Below are 21,573 nucleotides of genomic sequence, written 5' to 3' on the forward strand. Positions count from 1 at the left end.
AGCTGCCTTTTCTCCAAGAAACTAAAGAGTTTGCAAATGGCACATTAAAAAAGCTAAATACTTCCTGCTTTGGTTCATACCTCACAGAAAGCTATTTGCTTAACAACGAGCATGGATCAAAATTGGCTTCAACTCAATGCAATAAGCTAGAACCAGTGGTGAAATTCATCTTTTTTTTACTACCAGTTCTGTGGGCGTGGCAGGGGAAGGATGCTGCAAAATCCCCATTCCCACCCAACTCTGAGGCCAGTCGAAGGTGGCATTTGCCAGTTCTCCGAACAGCTCAAAATTTCCGCTACCGGTTCTCCAGAATCCAAATTCAGAATCTGCTGAATTTCATCCCTGGCTAGAACCCATCATTTACAAATAAGCCATATCTTAGGCTTAGTGCAATGTGTAAACCCAGCTACTGTGTGCACTTAACACCGAATGCTCATTCAAGTATCGAAGTGTTGATGGGATTTCTTCCGACTGTTATTGTCGCAAGTCAGAATTTCTGAGTCAGGTGAGTTCCGTGCCAATTGCTTCCTGTGTGGTGAACTCGCTGTTGTTTCAGCAGCTAGAACTTCCTCTTCTGCTTTTTGGAATGAGTTTTTTTTTCCCCCCCTTTACAAGATTTCACTGGTAAGACAGGTCAAGGGAAAGCAATGACCCTGCTTGGGTCATTCTGTGAGCTAAAGTCCACCGATGTTAAAGTTTGAGAAAAAAAATGCTCCAATGTTTCACCTTGACAGGTTCTAAAGAAGAAGTTAGCATTCCTTTTTCAAATGGCTTTGCAGAGAAGCATACTTCTAAGGGGTTCCACCACAAAACCGTGGTAGACTAAAGCACGCTCAACGAAAGCGCGCACATGACGTCATCACAGCGCGACGAAAACATCGCGCTGTGAGCGGTAAATTTAAAATTAAAGCAAAAACCTTACCCTAACCCCCCCAAACCTAACCCTAAACCTAACCCTAAGCCTAACCCTTAACCTAACCCTAAACCTAACCCTTAATCTAACGCTAAACCTAACGCTAACCCTTAACCTAACCCTAAACCTAACCCTAACCCTTAACCTAACCCTAACCCTAACCCTTACCTTTATGTGAATCGGCTTGCTTTAATTTTATTTTAATTTTAATTTAATTTATTTTTAATTTTATTTGTCACGCTGCTGATGAAGTCACGTACGCGCTTTCGTCGGGCGCGCTTTAGTCGACCGCGGTTTTGACGCGTCACGCTTCTAAGGTAGTCCAAATAGCATCATAAAGTTGTTAGCAAATTGTATTGGTGGTTAAGGCAGCTTTCGTATCTTTCCCTTCATTGTAATGTCACATAGTATGGTATAAAACTGCAACCCACACAGTTGCATAATTTCAACAATAGCTAAATTGTACAGTGTGGCCCAACCACCGTTTTTAATTTGGATATTGATCAGACAAGATTTTTATTTCTTTTTATCTTTAGCTTGTCTTTATTTAACCATTGCGTGCTTTTCTCTCCTCCGTGATTCCATTTTGTGTCTAAAAAGCACCTATTCTTGTCACCACTATGAAATAAAACAAAAAAAAAAGGCTACACAAAGGAGAGATAATGAACAAGAATGTGAACAATACGTTTATAGAAAATAGTGCCTTCTAGCTGAATTAGTAGTAGTACAATTTAATCATTCTTAGCCAATTTGGTTACAATAGCTGGGAATTTTACTAATCTTAGCATCCAAAGACCACCAGGATGGAAAATCTGGAATAAACAATGCAGAACAGGAGCTGTGCTCAATTCTGGACTGAATTGGAAAAGACAGACGGGCCTATATGGTCTCTAAGGGGGGGGGGGGGGTTGTTTCTTAAAAAAAAAACTTTGCATGTTTTTTATATTATTTACGCTACTTCAGGGGGACCACTGTATGCGATGCAAAAAGAAAATTCTCCTTCAACTTGAGATCCACTGTTGAAAGATACTACAGGCATGTAGTTTTCTTGCCAGCGCTACGGAAATGGTTAGCTACTGGCTTCTTCTGAGATTGTTTGTTTTTTAGTGTAATTTACAATCCTGGAAATTTCCCATCTAAATACTAACTGGCAGCAATCCTGATTCGCTTCGGAGGATAAACTAGGTAAAAAACCAAGTGCTGCCACCTGCTGAAACATTAATGTAAGTACCAAATTAAGCTTAATAATTCAACAAATATCTTTTCCGCTAACCCTTCACCAAAAATCAACCCAGACTAAACAAGCTTCTTGCATTGTTGGTTTTTTGATTCTGGCAGCTTTCTAACTGGACTACTGCAACGTGTTCTACATGGGGCAGCCCTTGAAGAGCATTCGGCGACTCCAGCTTGTCCAGAATGCAGCCGCGCGAGCGATCGTGGGTGCACCTCGGTTCACCCACGTAACACCTATCCTCCACGAGCTGCACTGGCTGCCTATTGGTCTCCGGATACGCTTCAAGGTGCTAGTCGTCACTTATAAAGCCCTTCATGGTATTGGACCTGGGTACTTGAGATACCGCCTGCTGCCAATTACCTCCACTAGACCGATTAGATCCCACAGATTAGGCGTCCTCCGAATTCCATCCGCCGGCCAGTGTCGACTGGCAACTACCCGGAGGAGAGCCTTCTCTGTGGCTGCTCCGACCCTCTGGAACGAACTCCCCGTGGAGATTCGAACCCTCACCACCCTCCAGGCCTTCCGCAAAGCCCTTAAAACCTGGCTGTTCCAACAGGCCTGGGACTAAAGAACCGTTGCCCCCCGTCTCGAATGGTATGACTGCTGTGTGTTTTAAACCATGTATTGTTTTGTGTCGTTTTTAATTTTGTCTGTATCCCCTCTTCCCTGGTTTTGAGTTGTGAGCTGCCCTGAGTCCCCTTCGGGGGAAAAGGATGGCATATAAATAAAATCAATATTCAACATTCAAGAAGGATCATCCTTCAGCGATACAGTAAAACCAATTTTGTAACAAAAGTAGACTTTTCTTTTTATTGTGGGAAATGAAGTACCAGAAGATCTTCCCCTACCTGTCCTTTATAGATTTAATGTTTAAAAAATAAAAATAAAAAATTGGAAACTGTTTCATAAGTTTGGAGCAGTGGTGGATTGCAGGCGGTACGCTCCGGTACGTACTGGAGCCTGCCCGGATACCGTTCCGGTACGGTGCTCCAGAGGGCCCACCCGCCTGCCTGAGCTCCTTACCGGTCTTTTAAGATTTGGGTACTTCAGCGCATGTGCGCAGCATCTACAGCACCTGCGCGATGCTCCACTGAGCAGCTGGAGCATCGGGGAGGCTCAGGGAGGCAGTAAGACGCATGCATGCGCTACGCATGTGTGTGTACGCGCATCCATGTGGACGCCACTGGGCCCGTTCCAACCATACCAGTTGTAAGGGGATCGGGAACCCACCACTGGTTTGGAGATACGAAGGATGCAGATTAAGTGGATCCATTTCAATATGGGAAATTCTCCAAACTCCACTGGATAATCCTGATTAATATACAACGGCTACTGGAAGCAGAAGCTTAAGGGACCCGCTCTAGGTGTAAGCTTCTTGTGTGAACGATGAAACTCAAACACAAAAAGGAAAATCATTAAACCAGATGCCCAGCACCATGTGTACTGTAGGTAGTCCTCGACTTACAACCACTTGTTTAGTGACCGTTTGAAGTAACAACAGTGCTGAAAAAAAATGACTTGTGACTGTTTTTCACAACTATGACCATTGTGATCAGAATCCAGATGCTTGGCAACTGGCATGTACTTAGGATGGTTGCAGTGTGTCATATGATCATCTATTGCAGTGTTTCTCAACCTTGGCGACTTTAAGTCCTGTGGACTTCAACTCCCAGAATCCCCCAGCCAGCGCAACTGCGCTGGCTGGGGGATTCTGGGAGTTGAAGTCCACAGGACTTAAAGTCACCAAGGTTGAGAAACACCGATCTATTGTAAGCTTCTGACAAGGAAAATGAAGGGGGAAGCCAGATTCACTTATCAAACATACAATCGTAGTGACTCACTTAACGACCCTGGCAAGAAAGGTCATAAAATGGGACAAAACTCACTTAAGTGTCCCGGAAATTTTGGACTCGATTGTAGTCATAAGTTGAGGACTACCCGTACTGATACAAAATACACACATGCCAGTCTCATATAACAAATCCTCCAGATACCTTCTGAATACAAGTAGTCCTCGATGTACGGCCAGAATTGAGCCCAAAGTTTTTGTTGCTAAGCGAGACATTTGTTAAGTGAAATCTCGTCCCATTTTATCGCCTTTCTTGCCAAATCACTGAATCACTGCAGTTAACACGGTTGTTAAGTGAATCTGGCTTCCCCATTGACGTCGCTTGCCAGAAGGTTGCAAAAGGTGGGTCACATGACCCCGGGACATTACAAGAGTCATAACTGTGAGTCAGTGGCCTGAGTCTTGATCAGGTGACCACGGGGATGACGCAATGGCCGTGTAAAAAATGGTCATCGGTTTCTTTTTTCAGTGCCACTGTTTACTTCGAACCGTCCCCAAATGAACTGTTGTAAGGTAAGGACTACCTATATTAACATTAAAAAAAAACCTAATGTAAAGATCTTTGTAAGCATTTCAAGTCCATGCAGAGTAAAGAAGCACCCTCTTTCCCTGAAAATAAGACCTCCCTGGATAATAAGCCCAATCGGGCTTTTGAGCGCATGCGCTGAAATAAGCCCTCCCCCAAAATATCGCAACACAGCAGCAGCCATGAGATGACCACGCTCACCGCCTACTGCACCTCAAAAATAATAAGACCTCCCTGAAAATAAGGCCAAGCGCTTATTTCGGTTCACCCACAAAACCACGTTCGACTAAACCGCGCCCGACTAAACCGCGTCGCTGACGTCATCAACAGGGTGACAACAGCGCGGAGACAGAAGCACGCTGTAAACCCTAAACCTAAAATTAACCCCTAAACCTAAACCTAACCCTAATCCTAACCCTTAACCTAACCCTAAAGCTAACCCTAAACCTAACCCTTACCTTAAGTTGAATCGGCTTGCTTTCAAAGCGCTATTTAAAGCGCCCTTCTTTCTCCGCGCTCGCTGTTGTCGCCCTGTTGATGACGCCAGCGACGCGGTTTAATCAGGCGCAGTTTAGTCGAGCGCGGTTTTGACTGGTCACGCTTATTTCAGGGGGTCAAAAGAAAATAAGACCCTGTCTTATTTTCGGGGAAACATGATGCATTCACAAATGATAACCGTCTGGGACTTACTTGGCTTTGTGTTGGTAACCATGACCTCAGAAGATGACTGCAAAGGGAATCTGCAGTTCTCCCCTTGGCCCTCGTTACTTCCATATTCTATGACGTCGACATGCCCGAGTGGCACACTCCATTTCAATAAGTACCTCTGGCCACTCACCACACCACTGTTTTCATGGGAAGAGCTGAAAAATTGATGACAAGAGGTCATTTTTCCCCCCTTATATTTTCAGACTTTTTTTGAAATCTTTTCATACTCAAATCTCTCCCATAAGTGTATAACTTTTGGCTCTATTTCTACAAGAACTTCCAAAAGGAAAAGCCCCACTGAGCAAGATTGGATTTAAGAGATGCTGCGATCTTATTTTGTTTCTTGGCATTAACAAAAACCACAAGGGTAAATTTGCAGACGAAGATTTTTTTCTCATTTTTGAAACCGAAGTAAACTTCCTGCAAATGTTCTACTACGTTACTTTTTTTTTGTTAATGAGCGCAAATTTCCAGGGGGAAAAAAAATTGGGGGTTTACTTTCTAAAACAAAGTACAAAATGTTACCATCAAAAAGGAAAAGGCCACATTTAGTTCCCATTGTTCCACAGGACACTCTGCATTTGGAGGAAACACATTGATCTTGGACACAGATGGGCTACGCAAAGCATAAAAACATCAATATATGTGTGTGCAATATTCCCAGATCACCCAAAGCAGGGAAGGAAGTGAGAGGAGAGTGTTAATTGAGTGGGTGAAAAACAGAAGCACAGAAGTCTTCCCAAAATCCGAGAGAGGGAAACAGCACAAAAGGAGAACTGGACTCCTGATGATAATTAATAATATGACTAATAACGACTCATTATGTTTATTGTAACAGATTTTTTAAAAAAACATATTTATTTTCGTTTATCAACAAGAATAAAATACAAAACAGAAAAACAAACATCCAACACTAACAATGGGGGGAAAAAAGAAAAAGAAAAATAGCACTTAAGACTTATATACCGCTTCACGGTGCTTTACAGCCCCCTCTAAGCGGTTTGCAGAGTCGGCCTCTTGCCCCCAACAACAATCTGGACCCTCATTTTACCCACCTCGGAAGGATGGAAGGCTGAGTCAACCTTGAGCCAGAGAATGCAGAGTTAGCTTGCAACACTGCATTTTAACCACTGAACAACATGGCTAGTGAACAACATGGCCACGCCAAGGTGGCACAGTGGTTAAATGCAGCACTGCAGGCTACTGCTAGATCAGCAGGTCAGCGGTTCAAATCTCACTGGCTCAGGGTTGACTCAGCCTTCCATCCTTCCGAGGTGGGTAAAATGAGGACCCAGATTGTTGGGGGCAATATGCTGACTCTCTGTAAACCGCTTAGAGAGGGCTGAAAGGCCTATGAAGCGGTATATAAGTCTACTGCTATTGCTATTGTACACAAAAAGTTGTGTGCCCAAGAAAACCCCCAAATGCCTAATCTAACATTGGAGATAAAGAATCCAGGGCTGCAATGGATGCTGAAAAACAGATAAACCATTCCAGAGGAATTTTTACCCTGGCGACGAGGCCTGTGTACTTGAAGACAGGGGAGCCAGAGTACATATTCAGTTGCCATAGGAATGCCGCTGGGTAAGAGCTTCGGTGTAGCCTACAATTGCAGATACATCCCACCCACATAATTACATGAGACTATGAAATGTAGAGCGAGGCGTTTCCCAGGAGGGGTGCAAAATGCAGCAGATACGTAGGACTGTCCTAAGATCCCATCCGCAGGGAGAGCTCTTCCAAGCCTACCCCAGTGGACACGGAGGGTCGGTGGTATTAGAGGAGGTGATAATTTTATCAGAGAGATGTTTCATTCAGGCATTGGTTCCCAGAGCAAAAATGAGAAAGAGCAGCCCTGTATTTACATGCATTGTATCTGACGGTTTCAACCCAAACGGTGGATTTTTACACTTGTGCTTTTCTTATAATTGGCATAGATAGCAATAGCAATAGCAGTTAGACTTATGTACCGCTTCATAGGCCTTTCAGCCCTCTCTAAGCGGTTTACAGAGTCAGCATATCGCCCCCAACAACAACAATCCGGGTCCTCATTTTACCCACCTCGGAAGGATGGAAGGCTGAGTCAACCTTGAGCCGGTGAGATTAGAACCGCCGAACTGCAGATAACAGTCAGCTGAAGTGGCCTGCAGTACTGCACCCTAACCACTGCGCCACCTCGGATAAGGGGCCTCCACACTCTTCAGTTCAGCCATCCCTTCGTAAAGTTTTAGACTGTTCATCAACTCCCAAGCATGCATTATATGAAGTTTAATAAATGCTACTTTAAATAATAGTGTGATGAATGAAACAATAATGATAACAACAGCTGTCTTCTCCTGGTTACAGCTACCCAACCTACCAGAGAAGGAACACAAGGAATGTGGCGGGTCGTCTCTCCTAAGAAGGTTCATCTACAGGGACCAAGAAGAAGGGCCTTCTCTGGGGTGGCCCCCTCCCTGTGGAACATAATCCCTGCAGAAATAAGTCTGCCCCCCACACACACTTTGACACTCTTTCACGAGGCCCTAAAGACCTGGTTTTGCCCAGGGAACCCAGAGTCGGAAGGAGCCCATCAAGCGACTTATTTAACTGTTGTTGACAAGGGAGTGGATTTTATTGCTTTTTATTCTTTCACATTAGGTTTTTATGTTTGTGAGCCACCTGGTGTCACTGACAATATGTTGGACACCCATATCAATTTTCTTCAATAAAATTAAAATAGCAATAGCAGTTCGACTTATATACCGCTTCATAGGGCTATTAGCCCTCTCTAAGTGGTTTACAGAGTCAGCATATTGCCCCCACAGTCTGGGTCCTCATTTCACCTACCTCGGAAGGATGGAAGGCTGAGTCAACCTTGAGCCGGTGAGATTAGAACCGCTGAACTGTAGATAACAGTCAGCTGAAGTGGCCTGCAGTACTGCACCCTAACCACTGCGCCACCTCGGCTCATATAAACATTGACACCTTTTAATCCTTGTGGTTCAATCTAGGACCACTGTAGGAGACTGTGGCCTAGGCCTTATTTCTTGCTTCTATAAAAGCAGTAGCAATAGCAGTCATAAGTCTTACATATTGCTCCATAGTGCTCTTCAGCCCTCTCTGAGCGGTTTACAGAGTCGGCTTCTGACCCCCAACAATCTGGGTCTTCTTCATTTTTACCCACCTCGGAAAGATGGGAGGCTGAGTCGACCTTGAGCTGCTCTGGATTGAACTCCTGGCTGTGGGCAGAGTCAGCCTGCAACACTGCATTTCTAACCCCTGTGCCACGACAGCTCATATTTAATATTTTAAGTAAAGAGGTATTTATATCTGTGAGGATTTTGAGTGCAAAGCAAATAGTTGAAAAGTAAGGGATGTGATCTAAGAGGTTTTTTCCTCTTTTACTTCCTTCCTTACAAGCAGACATTGTGCATTTCCCTTCTTGGAGAAAAAATGAAGGGAAAGAAGTCTGGGAAAGATGCACACAGATTGCAGCAGTGCAAAAAGTAGCAATCTGACCTATTTGATCAACATTAACCTCACAATCCTAGAGTTGGAGGAGTTTATTGTTTAGAAAAAAAAATAATTTTAAATGAAAAAGGCTTAAAAGACTAGATACAAAACACCTTTGCTTTTTGGAGATAACACTTTTTAAAAAGTATAGTGTCTGTCTCCTCTAAATCTGGACATTTCAGATTATTTTCTGAAATACAACATTTGGCCAGCCATTAAGTAGTGGAACACTGTCCTGTGAAATGTTGGATCTTATCTCATCAGGACCTTCTAGTCCTACGTGACTAGTGAATTTCATTTGGGAGGGCAACTGGGAATTTGGCATTTTTCCTTACTTTTCCTGAGGTTAAGAAATCAACAAAAAGCTTCTAGCTCTTAAATTATCTCTTAACACATCTCACTGCCTCTACCTCAGTTTTACTTAATGAGCACCCATCCCATTCTGACCCTTATAGCATCTCTTTTAGCCATGATATTCCATTTCCTAGGGCAGTGTTTCTCAACCTTGTCAACTTGAAGATGTCTGGACTTCAACTCCCAGAATTCCCCAGCCAGCAAATGCACAGCTGGCTGGGGGATTCTGGGAATTGAGGTCCACAGGACTTAAAGTCACCAAGGTTGAGAAACACTGCTCTGGCCACCTTTGCCCAAAGCCACAGATATGAACGTGGGATTTTTTGTGTACAGTATAATGAAATGTGATCTGCCACTAAGTAAGAACCCTGAATTATAACCCATTGTAAACATGCAACTGAAAACCACTTAAAATGGACTCTGAGCACACACAAACACAAACACACTTTCCTAGTTCATGTGTCTTATCTCTTATGCTTTAGCAATTATTTTATAGTGTGCGGCTAGAATCTTACCGAATATGCACAGTGGCACACATGAGAACATCGTTTAACATAAAGAGGCGCCGTTCCTTGGTTTTCATGATCTCCCCTTTGTCCGTATAAACCGTTTCGAGCATATCATCACTTCGGATCAGGTACCGGTTGCCACAGCTGAGTAACTGAATAATACGAAAAGGTTTCATAACATAGTATTTTCTTACACCTGGACATATTCTGCTTTAAAAATATATGAACCAGTTTGATGAGTTCACAGAATTCTGTTAATTTTGTTATGAAATAAAATTCTTCCTTTACAATTTTGTATCTATAGCATCATGACAATCAGGTATCAATCAATCAATCAATCAATCAATCAATCCTTCATTTCATTAACATAAAATACAATCAAGGGATTAACATAAAATACAATCAAGGGATTAACATAAAATACAATCAAGGGGAAAAAAATATCCACCCATTTCAATAACAACTCTGGCACTTATAAGAGTTAAAAGTTAGGTAAAAGCCTGATTGTTAATATCATACTACAATATTAAAACTGTGAAATCTGTCTAGATAAATTCTTAATGTTAAGAGTAGGACTGCAGACTAAAAGGGGGTGGGTGGGTCCTGAAGGCCCACGAAAAAGATGTAAGAACAGATGACTATTTTTAAAAAAAATACGAATTCTCAGTAGGTTTACCCATACCCTGTACCATTAATTATTTGTATGTAAATTTTAATTGCCACCAGACAAAAATCAGGCAACATTGTATGTAATCAATGGTTCCTTATTTGAGAAGATAAAATCAAGAAGAAAACTTTCATCATGATCCATAGCAATAAAGAAAGAATTAAAGTTTCTCAACTACGTATATAACACGCATTATAAAAGCACTGTGCGCTACATGGGCAAGTTCATATAAGAATGGGGGCGCTGATTAATAGCAATAGCACTTATATGCTGCCTCCTAATTCTTTACAGCTCTCTAAGTGGTTTATAGAGCCAGCATTATTGACCTCGGAAGGAGTCAACCTTGAGCTGGTCAGGATCAAACTCCTGGCAGTAGGCAGAGTTTGCTGCAATGCTGCACTTGAACCACTGATCCACCATGGCTCTTAAACCTCCCATTGAGAACTGAGGAGGGTCAAACACCAAACAGACCAGAACTGTTTGTTGCCCCAAAATAATTGGAATTGGTCAATCAGGAATAATGGGATGACTTCTGATGGGGAGAAACTGGCATAGAGATTACTCTCTTCATTCAATAAATTGGTTATGATTCAAGAAAACTTGAGTTAATAAATGGTTAGTCTTCAGAATGTCAATGGAGACGGTGCAAGGAGGATGCTCAGAGCCTTGCACACTTATCAACTGAGTAAAGCCACCTTTGCACCTTCATCCCATGTTCCTATTTTGGCTTTTTTTTTTCTTTTCCCCACTTGGGATAGAAAACCAAATTCAGTAATTATCAACATAGGAGCAACTGATGTCCATGAAACAAATGTGATGTATTTGTATAAAACACATATTGGGAATATTTATTTAAGAAAGCCTAAACATTTTAGAGGAGAGGCTCAGTGGTTAAGATGCTGAGCTTGTCGATCAGAAAGGTCGGCAGTTTGGCGGTTCGAATCCCTAGCGCCGCGTAACGGAGTGAGCTCCCGTGACTTGTCCCAGCTCCTGCCAACCTAGCAGGTCGAAAGCATGTAAAAATGCAAGTAGAAAAATAGGGACCACCTTTGGTGGGAAGGTAACAGCATTCTGTGCACCTTTGGGGTTTAGTCATGCCGGCCACATGACCATGGAAACGTCTTCGGACAGCGCTGGCTCTTCGGCAACGACTAGCACATATATTATGCGAGGGGAACCTTTCCTTTAAATATTTTAGAATACAGCAGAACTGAGAGAGTTGCCTTGCTCCAGGTGTCTCAATTATATACACAGCCATTCAGTGGGACCTAGGACTAACACCTCCTCTGTCCCCATATCTGCACCAGCAAAAAGGATTCCCTCAGAGAGCTGGTTGGCCTTGATCCTATTGGCCATTCACAAGACATTAAAGACCAGGATGCTTGCACAGACATTTGAGCCCAAAGGTGCACTTGGCCCCTTTCTCTGGTTGTTTCGTTTACCGACTGGAAGGGAATGGATTTTCAACCCCAGCATGAGTCACAAACCTTGTTCAGATAACGCTCATTCATGGCTTTGGCTATTTGTTTTATTTCACAGCGCTGATCTGCATCCCTTTTCCTTTCGTTTAGTTTCTCTGCCAGCGTTTCAAGTTCCGTAAGGGCCATCTGTAGAGGCAGCCTGTCTGGGTGGCCTTTGGTTGTGTTCTTCAACATATCCTGGACAGAACAAAAGGAGAGGAAGGGGGGGAGTTTTACCATGCTCTGACCCAGCTAATTCGGATTATTCTTCTTGACTAGTAAAATGAAGTCATTTGAACGTATCTGTCCCACAGCTACAGTTTCCAGAGGCTCAGATGCAATCTTTTTCAGGGTTTATCTGCTATGTCACGTGAGAAACACTTACCTAATTTTATAAAGCATCACACTATCCAGCTACAAACTCTCTGGGCAATGGTTTCCAACATCAAACTGCTCAGCAGAAATTGAAAAAGTTTTTCTAACGCTCACATGAAACTTGCCCTCTTTGTCATTATTTCAAAGCAATGAGAAAGAACACGTCTTCATCTTTTTCGGCATAGCGAGTCCTTTCATTTACTGACTATTCAAAGTTACAACAGCACTAAAAATACTGATTTTTGACCATTTTCTGTTGCAGCATCCCCAGAATCACATGATCAAAATTTGGACGCTTGGTAACTGGCATGTATTTCTGACAATCGCTGTAATTCTGGAGTCATGTCATCATTTTTTTTTATGACCTTCTGACACGCAAAGTCAACGGGGAAGCCAGACTCACTTAACAACTGTCTTGCTTAGCAACAGAAATTTGTGGTCATAGGTTGAGGACTACCTGCGCGACATTCTTTCAAGTCATTTGAAGAATGTGATCTCTTTCCCCACAAACTTAAAGATATCTAGCTAATAAAGGAGAACATTTGTGCTGTGGCCAGTCGGCTGCCGGAGTCAGCGTCAAGGCATCCGGAGAGCTCCGGGGGGGAAAGAGGGAGTGGAGCCTGCAGAAAGACACAGAGGGGGAGGGGGGGCCTGGGCCATCCCTCAGCCCTCAGATGGAGCGTCAACAGCCCCCAGGTCTGGAGGTGGCTGTTGAGGAAGAGGAGGAACTGTCAGCCTCTGCTTCGCTGCTGCTTTTCGGCTGCCATTGAAACGGGGAGGGGGGGCATGGTATTTGGGAGGGGAATCATTATGTACTGGAGGATCGTTATTAGGAGTTTTTCGGACCATCTATCTGCGCATGTGGCGGAAGGGAGTTTCCCGCCAAGGCTAACTGTCCAGCATTCCACCCTGATGATGCTTTTTGAAGACATCTCCCACCTGACGGTTGGGTGAATTATTATTGGACTATGAAATGGGGCGCCAAGGGGAGGGGATTGAATTATACATGACATCTATTGCTTCCGCGCCTTTTTACTCAGACTCAGCTTTGCTTTGCTACTCATCGTTTGTAATTAGTAAAAGTACACTTAATTCTGAGGCATGGAGTTGGGTGGTTTCTTTCCTGATTATTAAATGAAGATGCACCTGACAGGAACAGCTGGGTGCACGGATGCGCAGAAGGCAGAGGAGTGGAAATCTGTGGGCCAATTCTTGGAAAGGAAGTGCCACCGCTGCTAGTGAAGCCCCATTTGGGGGGGAATGGGGGGGGTTACCCTCTGGGGATAAAAGGCAGCGGGTGGTGCAGATGAATAGATGTGGCAGACAACTATTCATCTTCCGGACTTCTTAGTCTGCAGTGAGAGAGAAACATTTTGCTGGAGCTGCTGGGACTCCTAAGACGGGAATCTTTGAGTTAACGCCAGAGGGTCTTGTTGTGTTTGGGGGTCAGAACAATTTGTAGCTCAGAGTTTAAAAGAGGGGTCTTTGGAGCTTTCTGATTTGGTTGTTTTCTTGCAGATGCTTCATTACCCAAACTAGGTAACATCACAGCACTAATCATGTTGCCTAATTTGGGTAATGAAATACAGGATCTGCAAGAAACTCATCAACCAAGAACATCTGCAAGAAAACAGCCAAGCTCAGGGAGAGCACTAAGCATCCCTCAGATAGATCGTTCTTTCGATCATTCTCTGAAAGATTTAGTTTCCCAATGTCCCCCATTACTTTTTTCCGACCAAACAAGAATAAATGTTTCCTATAATTTGAAATTAACTAAGGCTGATGCAGCCTAATGCCTTTTTTTTGCAGCCACATTACAGAGCTGCCTTACATACATTCACTTAATTATCATGCCAACCATGCGTAATTAGCTTGATGATCAACATGTTATGGAATACTTTGTAAAATTATTCACTGCAATCAAGGTACATTATGTTCCCAACAGCCCATTAAGGAATTGCCCAGTCAAATCACAAGAAAGGAATAGCCTGACAAGCTTTAATCTTGGCAAAGCCATTTCTTATTCCATATTCATTTCAAGGGGCTAGAAAATCCATCTGTTTATTATCTGTTTCCCAGAGCCTCCCCCACACCCACAATTTTCAAATGGCATGGACAAAATTTGCCATTTCGCCAGTTGTATATTTTCAAAGATAATATCTAGGAGTTGGGCCAGATCAGTGGTGGGTTGCAGACGGTATGCCCGGTACGGGCGTACCGGAGCCTACCCGGAGCACTGGATACTGTTCCGGTACGGTGCTCCGGAGGGCCCACCCGCCTGCCCGAACTCCTTACTTGTCATTTAAAGCCTTCGGTGCTTCCATGCACGGCGTGTACAGCACCTGCGCGATGCTCCGAGCAGCTGGAGCATCGCGGAGGCGTCGCTGGCAGATACGACGCATGCGCGCACTGCACACGTTCATGTGGAGGACGCCAGGCCCTATTGCAACCGTACCGGTTGCAACCGGATCCGGAACCAACCACTGTGGACTAGACTAACCAACTAGTTCACTCACTCGTTCAAGATCTTCATTCCCAAAGAATGCACTCTAGTTAGTTCTGCAGTTTTAAACTCGTTTGTAACATATTCCTTGATCACGGTTCTATTATTCTAAGGATTCAACTCTGCATCTTCAAATCTGCCCTTCACAATTTCCTGATGAGACATATAGAAGAGACTGAAATAAAACAATTCAGCTTTTGTTTCTCTTTTGGACGTCCTTAAGAAGCCTTATAATATATTTTGAATCCTTTGCTAACCTTAAGCCCACTCTTCCCTCATACAGGCTCCAAACTATATTTTCATGTTCTTTTTTTGTGACCTGATCTTATTTCCATTCCTTGTGTTCCTTTGTTTTCAGATCTTCATTAAGCTTTCAGATCTTCATTAAGCTTCTATTGCTGTTCTTGAGGATTTCTCCTTCTCATTAGAAATGACTGTAATTATGCTTCTAGTGCAGTGTTTCTCAACCTTGGCCACTTGAAGATGTCCGCACTTCAACTCCCAGAATTCCCCAGCCAGCGAATGGGCCAACAACAGCGCACCGATAGAAGCGCGATTTAAGTTAAGGTAAGGGTTAGATTCAGGGTTAGGATTAGGGTTAGGTTTAGAGCGCACTTCTGTTGGCGCGCTTCTGCGCTCATTTGTCGGCGCGGTTTAGAACTCGCGGTTTTCTCACCGCAGTTTTGTCGGGCGCGCTTTTGTCGGTGAACCAAAAATTTGATGCGCATCATTATTTACAGATTCCGGTCTTCCAAAAAGGGGTTGGAAATGCATAAAAGCTTGACCAATCCAAACTAGCCTCCTCAGAAACAGCCCTTGATGAACAGAATCAAAACTGGTCAATAGCTCTGACAACAACAGAATGGTCCATCATTGACAAGAGAGAGAACTGCCCCCATACTCTACCCCTATCCTAAACTCAAAGTGATATTCATTTTAAAGGAATCCTAGAGTTACTTTCAATCTTTTATAAGAACACTAGCAAATACATGCTATCCAGGAAATTAATGGCTAAGAAGTTGTGACTGCCATATAGAAAGAACAACATGGGTGACTCTAAGCAATAATCCTATGAGCTAAAGCAGGGCTGTCAAACTCACGGCCTGTGGGCCGGATGCGTCACACGCTGGTTATGCCCACAGGCGGTTTAGCGAAGGGGGGAAAAATACGTCACGTGATGGCACTGAGATGACCTGAGTTTGACATCCTTAAACTAGAAGATACACTTTCAGGTATAACTTAGAAATTAGCCACAGAACTAATTTTCAATAACAAAACAACTAACAATCAGACCTGGCTACCGGAGAGACCGCCTCCTGCCATTTACCTCCCAGAGACCAATAAGATCACACAGATTAGGCCTCCTCCGGGTTCCATCTGCCGGTCAATGTCAGTTGGCGACTCCCCAGGGGAGAGCCTTCTCTGTTGCTGCCCCGGCCCTGTGGAACGATCTCCCTGTAGAGATCCGGACCCTTACTACTCTTCCGGCCTTCTGTACAGCTATTAAGACCTGGCTGTTCCGGCAGGTTCCACCACAAAACCGCGCTTGACTAAACCGCGCTTGACTAAACCGCGTCGCTGACGTCATCAACAGGGCGACAACAGTGCGGAGACAGAAGCACGCTGTAAACCCTAAACCTAAAATTAACCCCTAAACCTAAACCTAACCCCCCTAAACCTAATCCTAATCCTAACCCTAAACCTAACCCTAACCCTAACCCTTAACCTAACCCTAAACCTAACCCTTACCTTAAGTTGAATCGGCTTGCTTTCAAAGCGCTATTTAAAGCGCCCTTCTTTCTCCGCGCTGGCTGTTGTCACCCTGTTGATGACGTCAGCGACGTGGTTTAATCGGGCCCGGCTTAGTCGAGCGCGGTTTTGACGGGTCACAGTTCCGGCAGGCCTGGGGCTGTTGATTTTATCCAGCCCCACTCTAAGCAGTATGCATGATGTGTAATTTTAATGTTTGTTTTCTTTTTAATTTTTATATATGTCCCCCCATTTTTATCTGTAAGCCGCCCAGAGTCTCTAGGGAGTGGGCGGCATACAAATGCTAATAAACCTTGAAACCTATTCCCATGCTGGTGTTTTAGCCATTATTATTTAGCAAACAACCAAGATGGCAAACCCAAGAAATTTTAAGAATTGACACATGACTTGCCTGTAATAGAAGGATGAACTGAGGGAAACGTTGTATGGGCTTCATCATTAAGCCATAAAGAGTGATTCTATCAGGACTAGATTCTTGACATTGCTGTAATAAAAAAAAGTGGTTTTTATATTAGCCACTGAAATGTTCTCAAGAGAAGCACAGATAAAATGTGTGTCTCATATTTTGGCCACTTAATGAGAAGAGAAAACTCATTGGAAAAGACCTTGAAGTTAGGAAAGATTGAAGGCGAAAGGAAGAGGGGACGGCAGAGGATGTGATGGTCCGATAGTGTCAGTGACACAACATTAATTTGGGCAAACTCCAGCAGACAGTGGAGGACTGATGGCCGGGTGTGCTATGGACCATGGGGTTGCGAAGAGTCTGACACTACTTAGTGACTGAACAACAACTATATAAACATAAACACATATTCATGAATAGTCTTAAGGCCGAGATAAGCCCTGGATGTTCAGTATTTGTCAAACGATCAGTCTCCCAGATCGTCATGGTTACTCTGATGACCTACGAACAATCACAAAGCAGCCAAAATCCGAAATGCTCACCTTTAAAAATTCGAGGAAGGCAGGTTTTGTAGCACACGTTTTCTTGAGAATCCCCACAGCTGCGCTAAAATTGATGACGTACTCACTGTAGGCATCTAGTACCATGGATTTAGAAAACTAAAGGACACAACAAAACAAATGCACGTTATCAGTTACTTGCAACGTAGAACACATATTTCTAAAAGAGTGTTCAAGATACTCAGCGTAAAGTCAAAAACCTGTAACTTTTATTTAAAAACATTTGCCACTTTTTAAGGATCTCTACAAAAGGCTTTTACCAAGAAATCTCAGACATGCCAGTTCCGTAAAACAATATTGTTTCGGCATTTGCTTTTAAGATTATACCTCAGAATTTCAGTGTCACTGATACTATGCCGCTGTGTTGTCAAGAGGAGAGCCTGGATAGACTACAACAGCAATAAAATCAAGAAATGTCTGATTAAATCCTGAATCATTTAAGGGAGCCCGTCCATCTGATGAAGGGTTCATAAAGCCTATAATACAATATGTTAGCCTTAAAAGATGATACAAAAGGTCCGAGAAATCTAATTCTGATACTTGTTTTATACCTTTGTCACTTTTCACAACGATACTTGGATAGGAAATGAAAAGGAAGAAGAAATCCCGGGATTGTCAACTAGATTGGGAAGTTCAAACAATGGTTCAGAAGGCGGCAGAGGTGAATGTTTAAAGTTTAATAACATTTATATGCCGCCAATCCCGTAGGACTCCGGGCGGCTAACAATACAAATCAAAAGAATAGAAAGAAAGAAGAGATAGATTTAAAAACACACCATACACTCTGTTCTAAGTGGGGCTGGACCATATTTTGGGGTCAACAGCCCCAGGTCTGCCGGAACAGCCAGGTTTTAGTGGCCTTACGGAAGGCCGAGAGAGTGGGAAGGGTCCGGATCTCTGCGGGTAGATCATTCCACAGGGTCGGAGCAGCTACAGAGAAAGCCCTCCCCCAAGTAGTCGCCAAACGGCATTGCCCGGTCGACGGTACCCGGAGGAGGCCCAACCTGTGAGATCTTATAGGTCGTTGGGAGGTATGTGGCAGGAAGCGGTCCCGCAGATATCCAGGTCCCAATATCCTTGCCACTTCAATATCCTTGCCAAGAAAACAAGATGGATGTGGAGGGTTTTGTTTTAGGATTCACAATTAAGTTTTTCCAACTTGAAAGATATGCAGTGGAGATTAAAATAAAAATGAGAAGCCTAACTTTCTGGACCAATTGGCAATGGAAATATATTTTCAAAAGTATACAAATATGTCTCGTATTAAGAGTGGAGGTGGCTTTCTGAGTTTATTTGCCTTTAATTTGAAATTGTTATCTACATTATCGAAGATTTAATAACCAGAAAGGTTTAAGAAATGTAACTTCCCTTAAGATCTTAAAATCGAATGCTTCTTGTTGCTAGGAAACTATTAGCACAAACTCCAAGCTGAGTCCATTTAAAAATAGGTTCGGTAAATTCATTTATTTCACTGTAGGGATTTTATGGTGTCCTAAATACTGCAAGTACACACTTAAAACACTTCACTAAGTTTAAACTCTCCCAAACCAAGTGATAGTGATAGCAACTGGGGATGGCATTGTTAACATATTTAAATTTAGTGGCTGGAGCAGTGGGGTTGTGCAGGGAGCCACAACACACAGTTGTGATTTTTAGTTAAAAGACGGCCGATTCCTGCATGAGGCAATTTGAGCTTTGATTGGCTTCTATGGGTGTGGAGGTTTTTGTTTTTTCCTTTTCTCTGCCTTTTTTCTTCTTTGTTTCCTGTGCGCTCCATGATTTATCTCACGATGTTCCTGTTTGCCTGACTATCTTGTTTGGTGTATATATTGATATAAATATATATTTGTGTTGTATTTGTGCTGATAAATAAATAAAGGGAGGCTAGTATAGATCTATTTCAAGCTATTTAGCTCTCATCAGCTAGCCATACCCTTACTGGGATTCGAACCTGGGCTGTATTACATCTTAGGCAGATGTGTTAATCATTAAGCCACAGAGTTCTTCTCCTTACTTTAAATATATATACATACATACATACATTCAGCTGATAAGGAGTAGACCTGTGGCATAATGGCTAAGACGTTTGCCTAAGATGCAATACAGCACAGGTTCGAATCCCAGTAAGGGTATGGCTAGCTGATGAGAGCTAAATAGCTTGAAATAGATCTATACTAGTCTCCCTTTATTTATTTATCAGCACAAATAAACACACACACACACACACACACACACACACACACACACACACACACACACACACACATATATATATATATATATATATATATATATATATATATATATATATATATATAAAAAACTACAAGTTCACATCAAGTGTCTCTGGTTCCATTTGGACCCTTGCTGCACAATTCCCTGACAAACATTTTAATAACTTTGTTTTCTTCGCAGTATTTATAATTCACCCCAGTGCCAAAGGAAGATAAAATTAAAACCAAAATAGGAACACAAGAAGCAAAATGTTGCCACCGTTTGTCTTTAGGAGTGCAAAGGAATCTGAATTGACCTTGGGAAGAGGTTTTTAGTTCTTCCTTGGAAATTCACTCGTAGGAATTAAACAGGCTTAAGTGACCCCAAAGCTATGACCATTCACGTACTGAGGCAACAAAGACGTCCCCGATCATTTCGACAGAATCCCACTCCGAGACCCGGCTTGCCAGGGCCATCTGAAACATCGAATGGCACTGAATAATTTCTTTAATTCGGTAGAAGACCATCTTCACTTTCCTCTCGCTCAGTAATTTGGGCTCCGTCTCTGAAAGAGGCTTTTCATATTGCTAAAATTAAAAAAAAGAAAGGACGTCAATTCCTTTGTATTCAAGTACAACGACAATAAAGATTATACTCGTACTTAACATCGAGTAATTTATCAAAAGCTATAATCGAACAAATTATCTTCGCGACTACAAAAACAAAAACATCAGCAATATTGAATTATACAAATGAGATTCGTATTTATTTGGCTTCAAAATGACAATTGCTTACCTCTAATATTCTCTTCAGAGCATCCACGTAGTTTTTCTCACTGTCAACCACAGCCCCTAAAATGTATCTTCGCACAACCTGTTAAAATAGAATATCAAACATGGCACAGCCATACACTTAATTTGCCGTTCGAGGGTATCTCTGCACAAACACTTATCCCCCCTCAAATGGAATTTGTCACTTCTGTCTGATAAATCAGAGAATCTGGCCATTTATGACTCAGTGAAACCAGAAAGACAATTTCATGAATGAAAAAGCGTATCGGCTATTTCAGAGACTGATTCCTTATCTTTCAACTTCTTGCACAGGTTAAGGCCCTCGACTCACAATTTGAGCCAGAATTTCCATTGCTAAGAAAGGCTGTTACTCCCCATTTTATGAGCTTTTTTGCCATAGTTGTTAAGCCATAGTTGTTATGCTGGCTGGGGAATTCTAGGAGTTGAAGTCCAGACATCTTCAAGTTGCCAAGGTTGAGAAACACTGCTGTAATGGTTAAAAGTGTGAAAAACAATGCATTGTAACTTTGGACGGTCCCTAAATGCACTGTTGTAAATTGAGGACTGTTTAATCTCCATCACAGGAAACTCAGAATAATCCACAATAATGGTTTAGCACTATTTGTGAAGCAGGTTTCTAGGGCCTGTGATAACAGCTGCACATCGCTCAGTTCCACAGCAGAGAGAGATAGGATGCGAAGTCTACATAGAATGATAGATTGACAGATCTACTTTCTGGTCTCTGGGCTTATTTATCATAATTCTCCAATCACACACTGTTTTGGGGCAGTCCTTTGCAACAGATACACTCTATTCTCTTTAAATCAGTATTTCATGTTCTCTAGGAAACAGAATTTATTCCCTCTGCATGGAGGGTTGCAGGTTTATTATGTTAAAAAAAAATCTTTAATAACAGCGAGGTCTTCATGAATTCTCAAACCAGCTAAAGAGGGTAGAAATCTCATTTTGAAATCATCCGCCAATAAAAGTCAAGCTATTTTCTAACGTGCTCAATTGAACCCAGAGACCTGCAGTCAATTCATACTTGGACTAAATTGTTTAATCCAGCATTTCTTATCTAGGGAAGGAGCAAAAGACACACACAAGTGATTAACGATGCCACCTCGTGGCAAACAGCAGCATGTTCAGAACTAAATCTTTTTCATTCCCATAATAAACTGACTTGTCTGTTACTAATTGCAAGATTTGAAGAAAGTCACCATCAGGAAGGAACATGTC

The 21,573-nt window shown here is 42.6% G+C and overlaps 1 protein-coding gene across 1 annotated transcript in view; it reads right to left on the bottom strand.

Annotated features, from left to right (window-relative positions):
• Positions 1 to 21,573, bottom strand: part of ARHGEF10 (Rho guanine nucleotide exchange factor 10) — a 110,732-nt gene that overhangs the window by 46,395 nt on the left and 42,764 nt on the right. The window contains exons 12-18 of the mRNA XM_087718985.1: positions 20,339 to 20,416; positions 19,951 to 20,130; positions 17,312 to 17,428; positions 16,758 to 16,850; positions 11,746 to 11,916; positions 9,598 to 9,743; positions 5,216 to 5,388 (exon numbers count right to left, since the gene is read on the bottom strand). Of these exons, the coding sequence (XP_087575111.1) occupies positions 5,216 to 5,388; positions 9,598 to 9,743; positions 11,746 to 11,916; positions 16,758 to 16,850; positions 17,312 to 17,428; positions 19,951 to 20,130; positions 20,339 to 20,416 (958 nt within the window). The remainder of the gene's footprint in view (positions 1 to 5,215; positions 5,389 to 9,597; positions 9,744 to 11,745; positions 11,917 to 16,757; positions 16,851 to 17,311; positions 17,429 to 19,950; positions 20,131 to 20,338; positions 20,417 to 21,573) is intronic.

The sequence above is a fragment of the Thamnophis sirtalis genome, unplaced genomic scaffold, assembly GCF_051295495.1.
Source record: "Thamnophis sirtalis isolate CommonGarterSnake01/CBP01778 unplaced genomic scaffold, rThaSir2_p1.2 scaffold_6, whole genome shotgun sequence".
Taxonomy (NCBI): domain Eukaryota; kingdom Metazoa; phylum Chordata; class Lepidosauria; order Squamata; family Natricidae; genus Thamnophis; species Thamnophis sirtalis.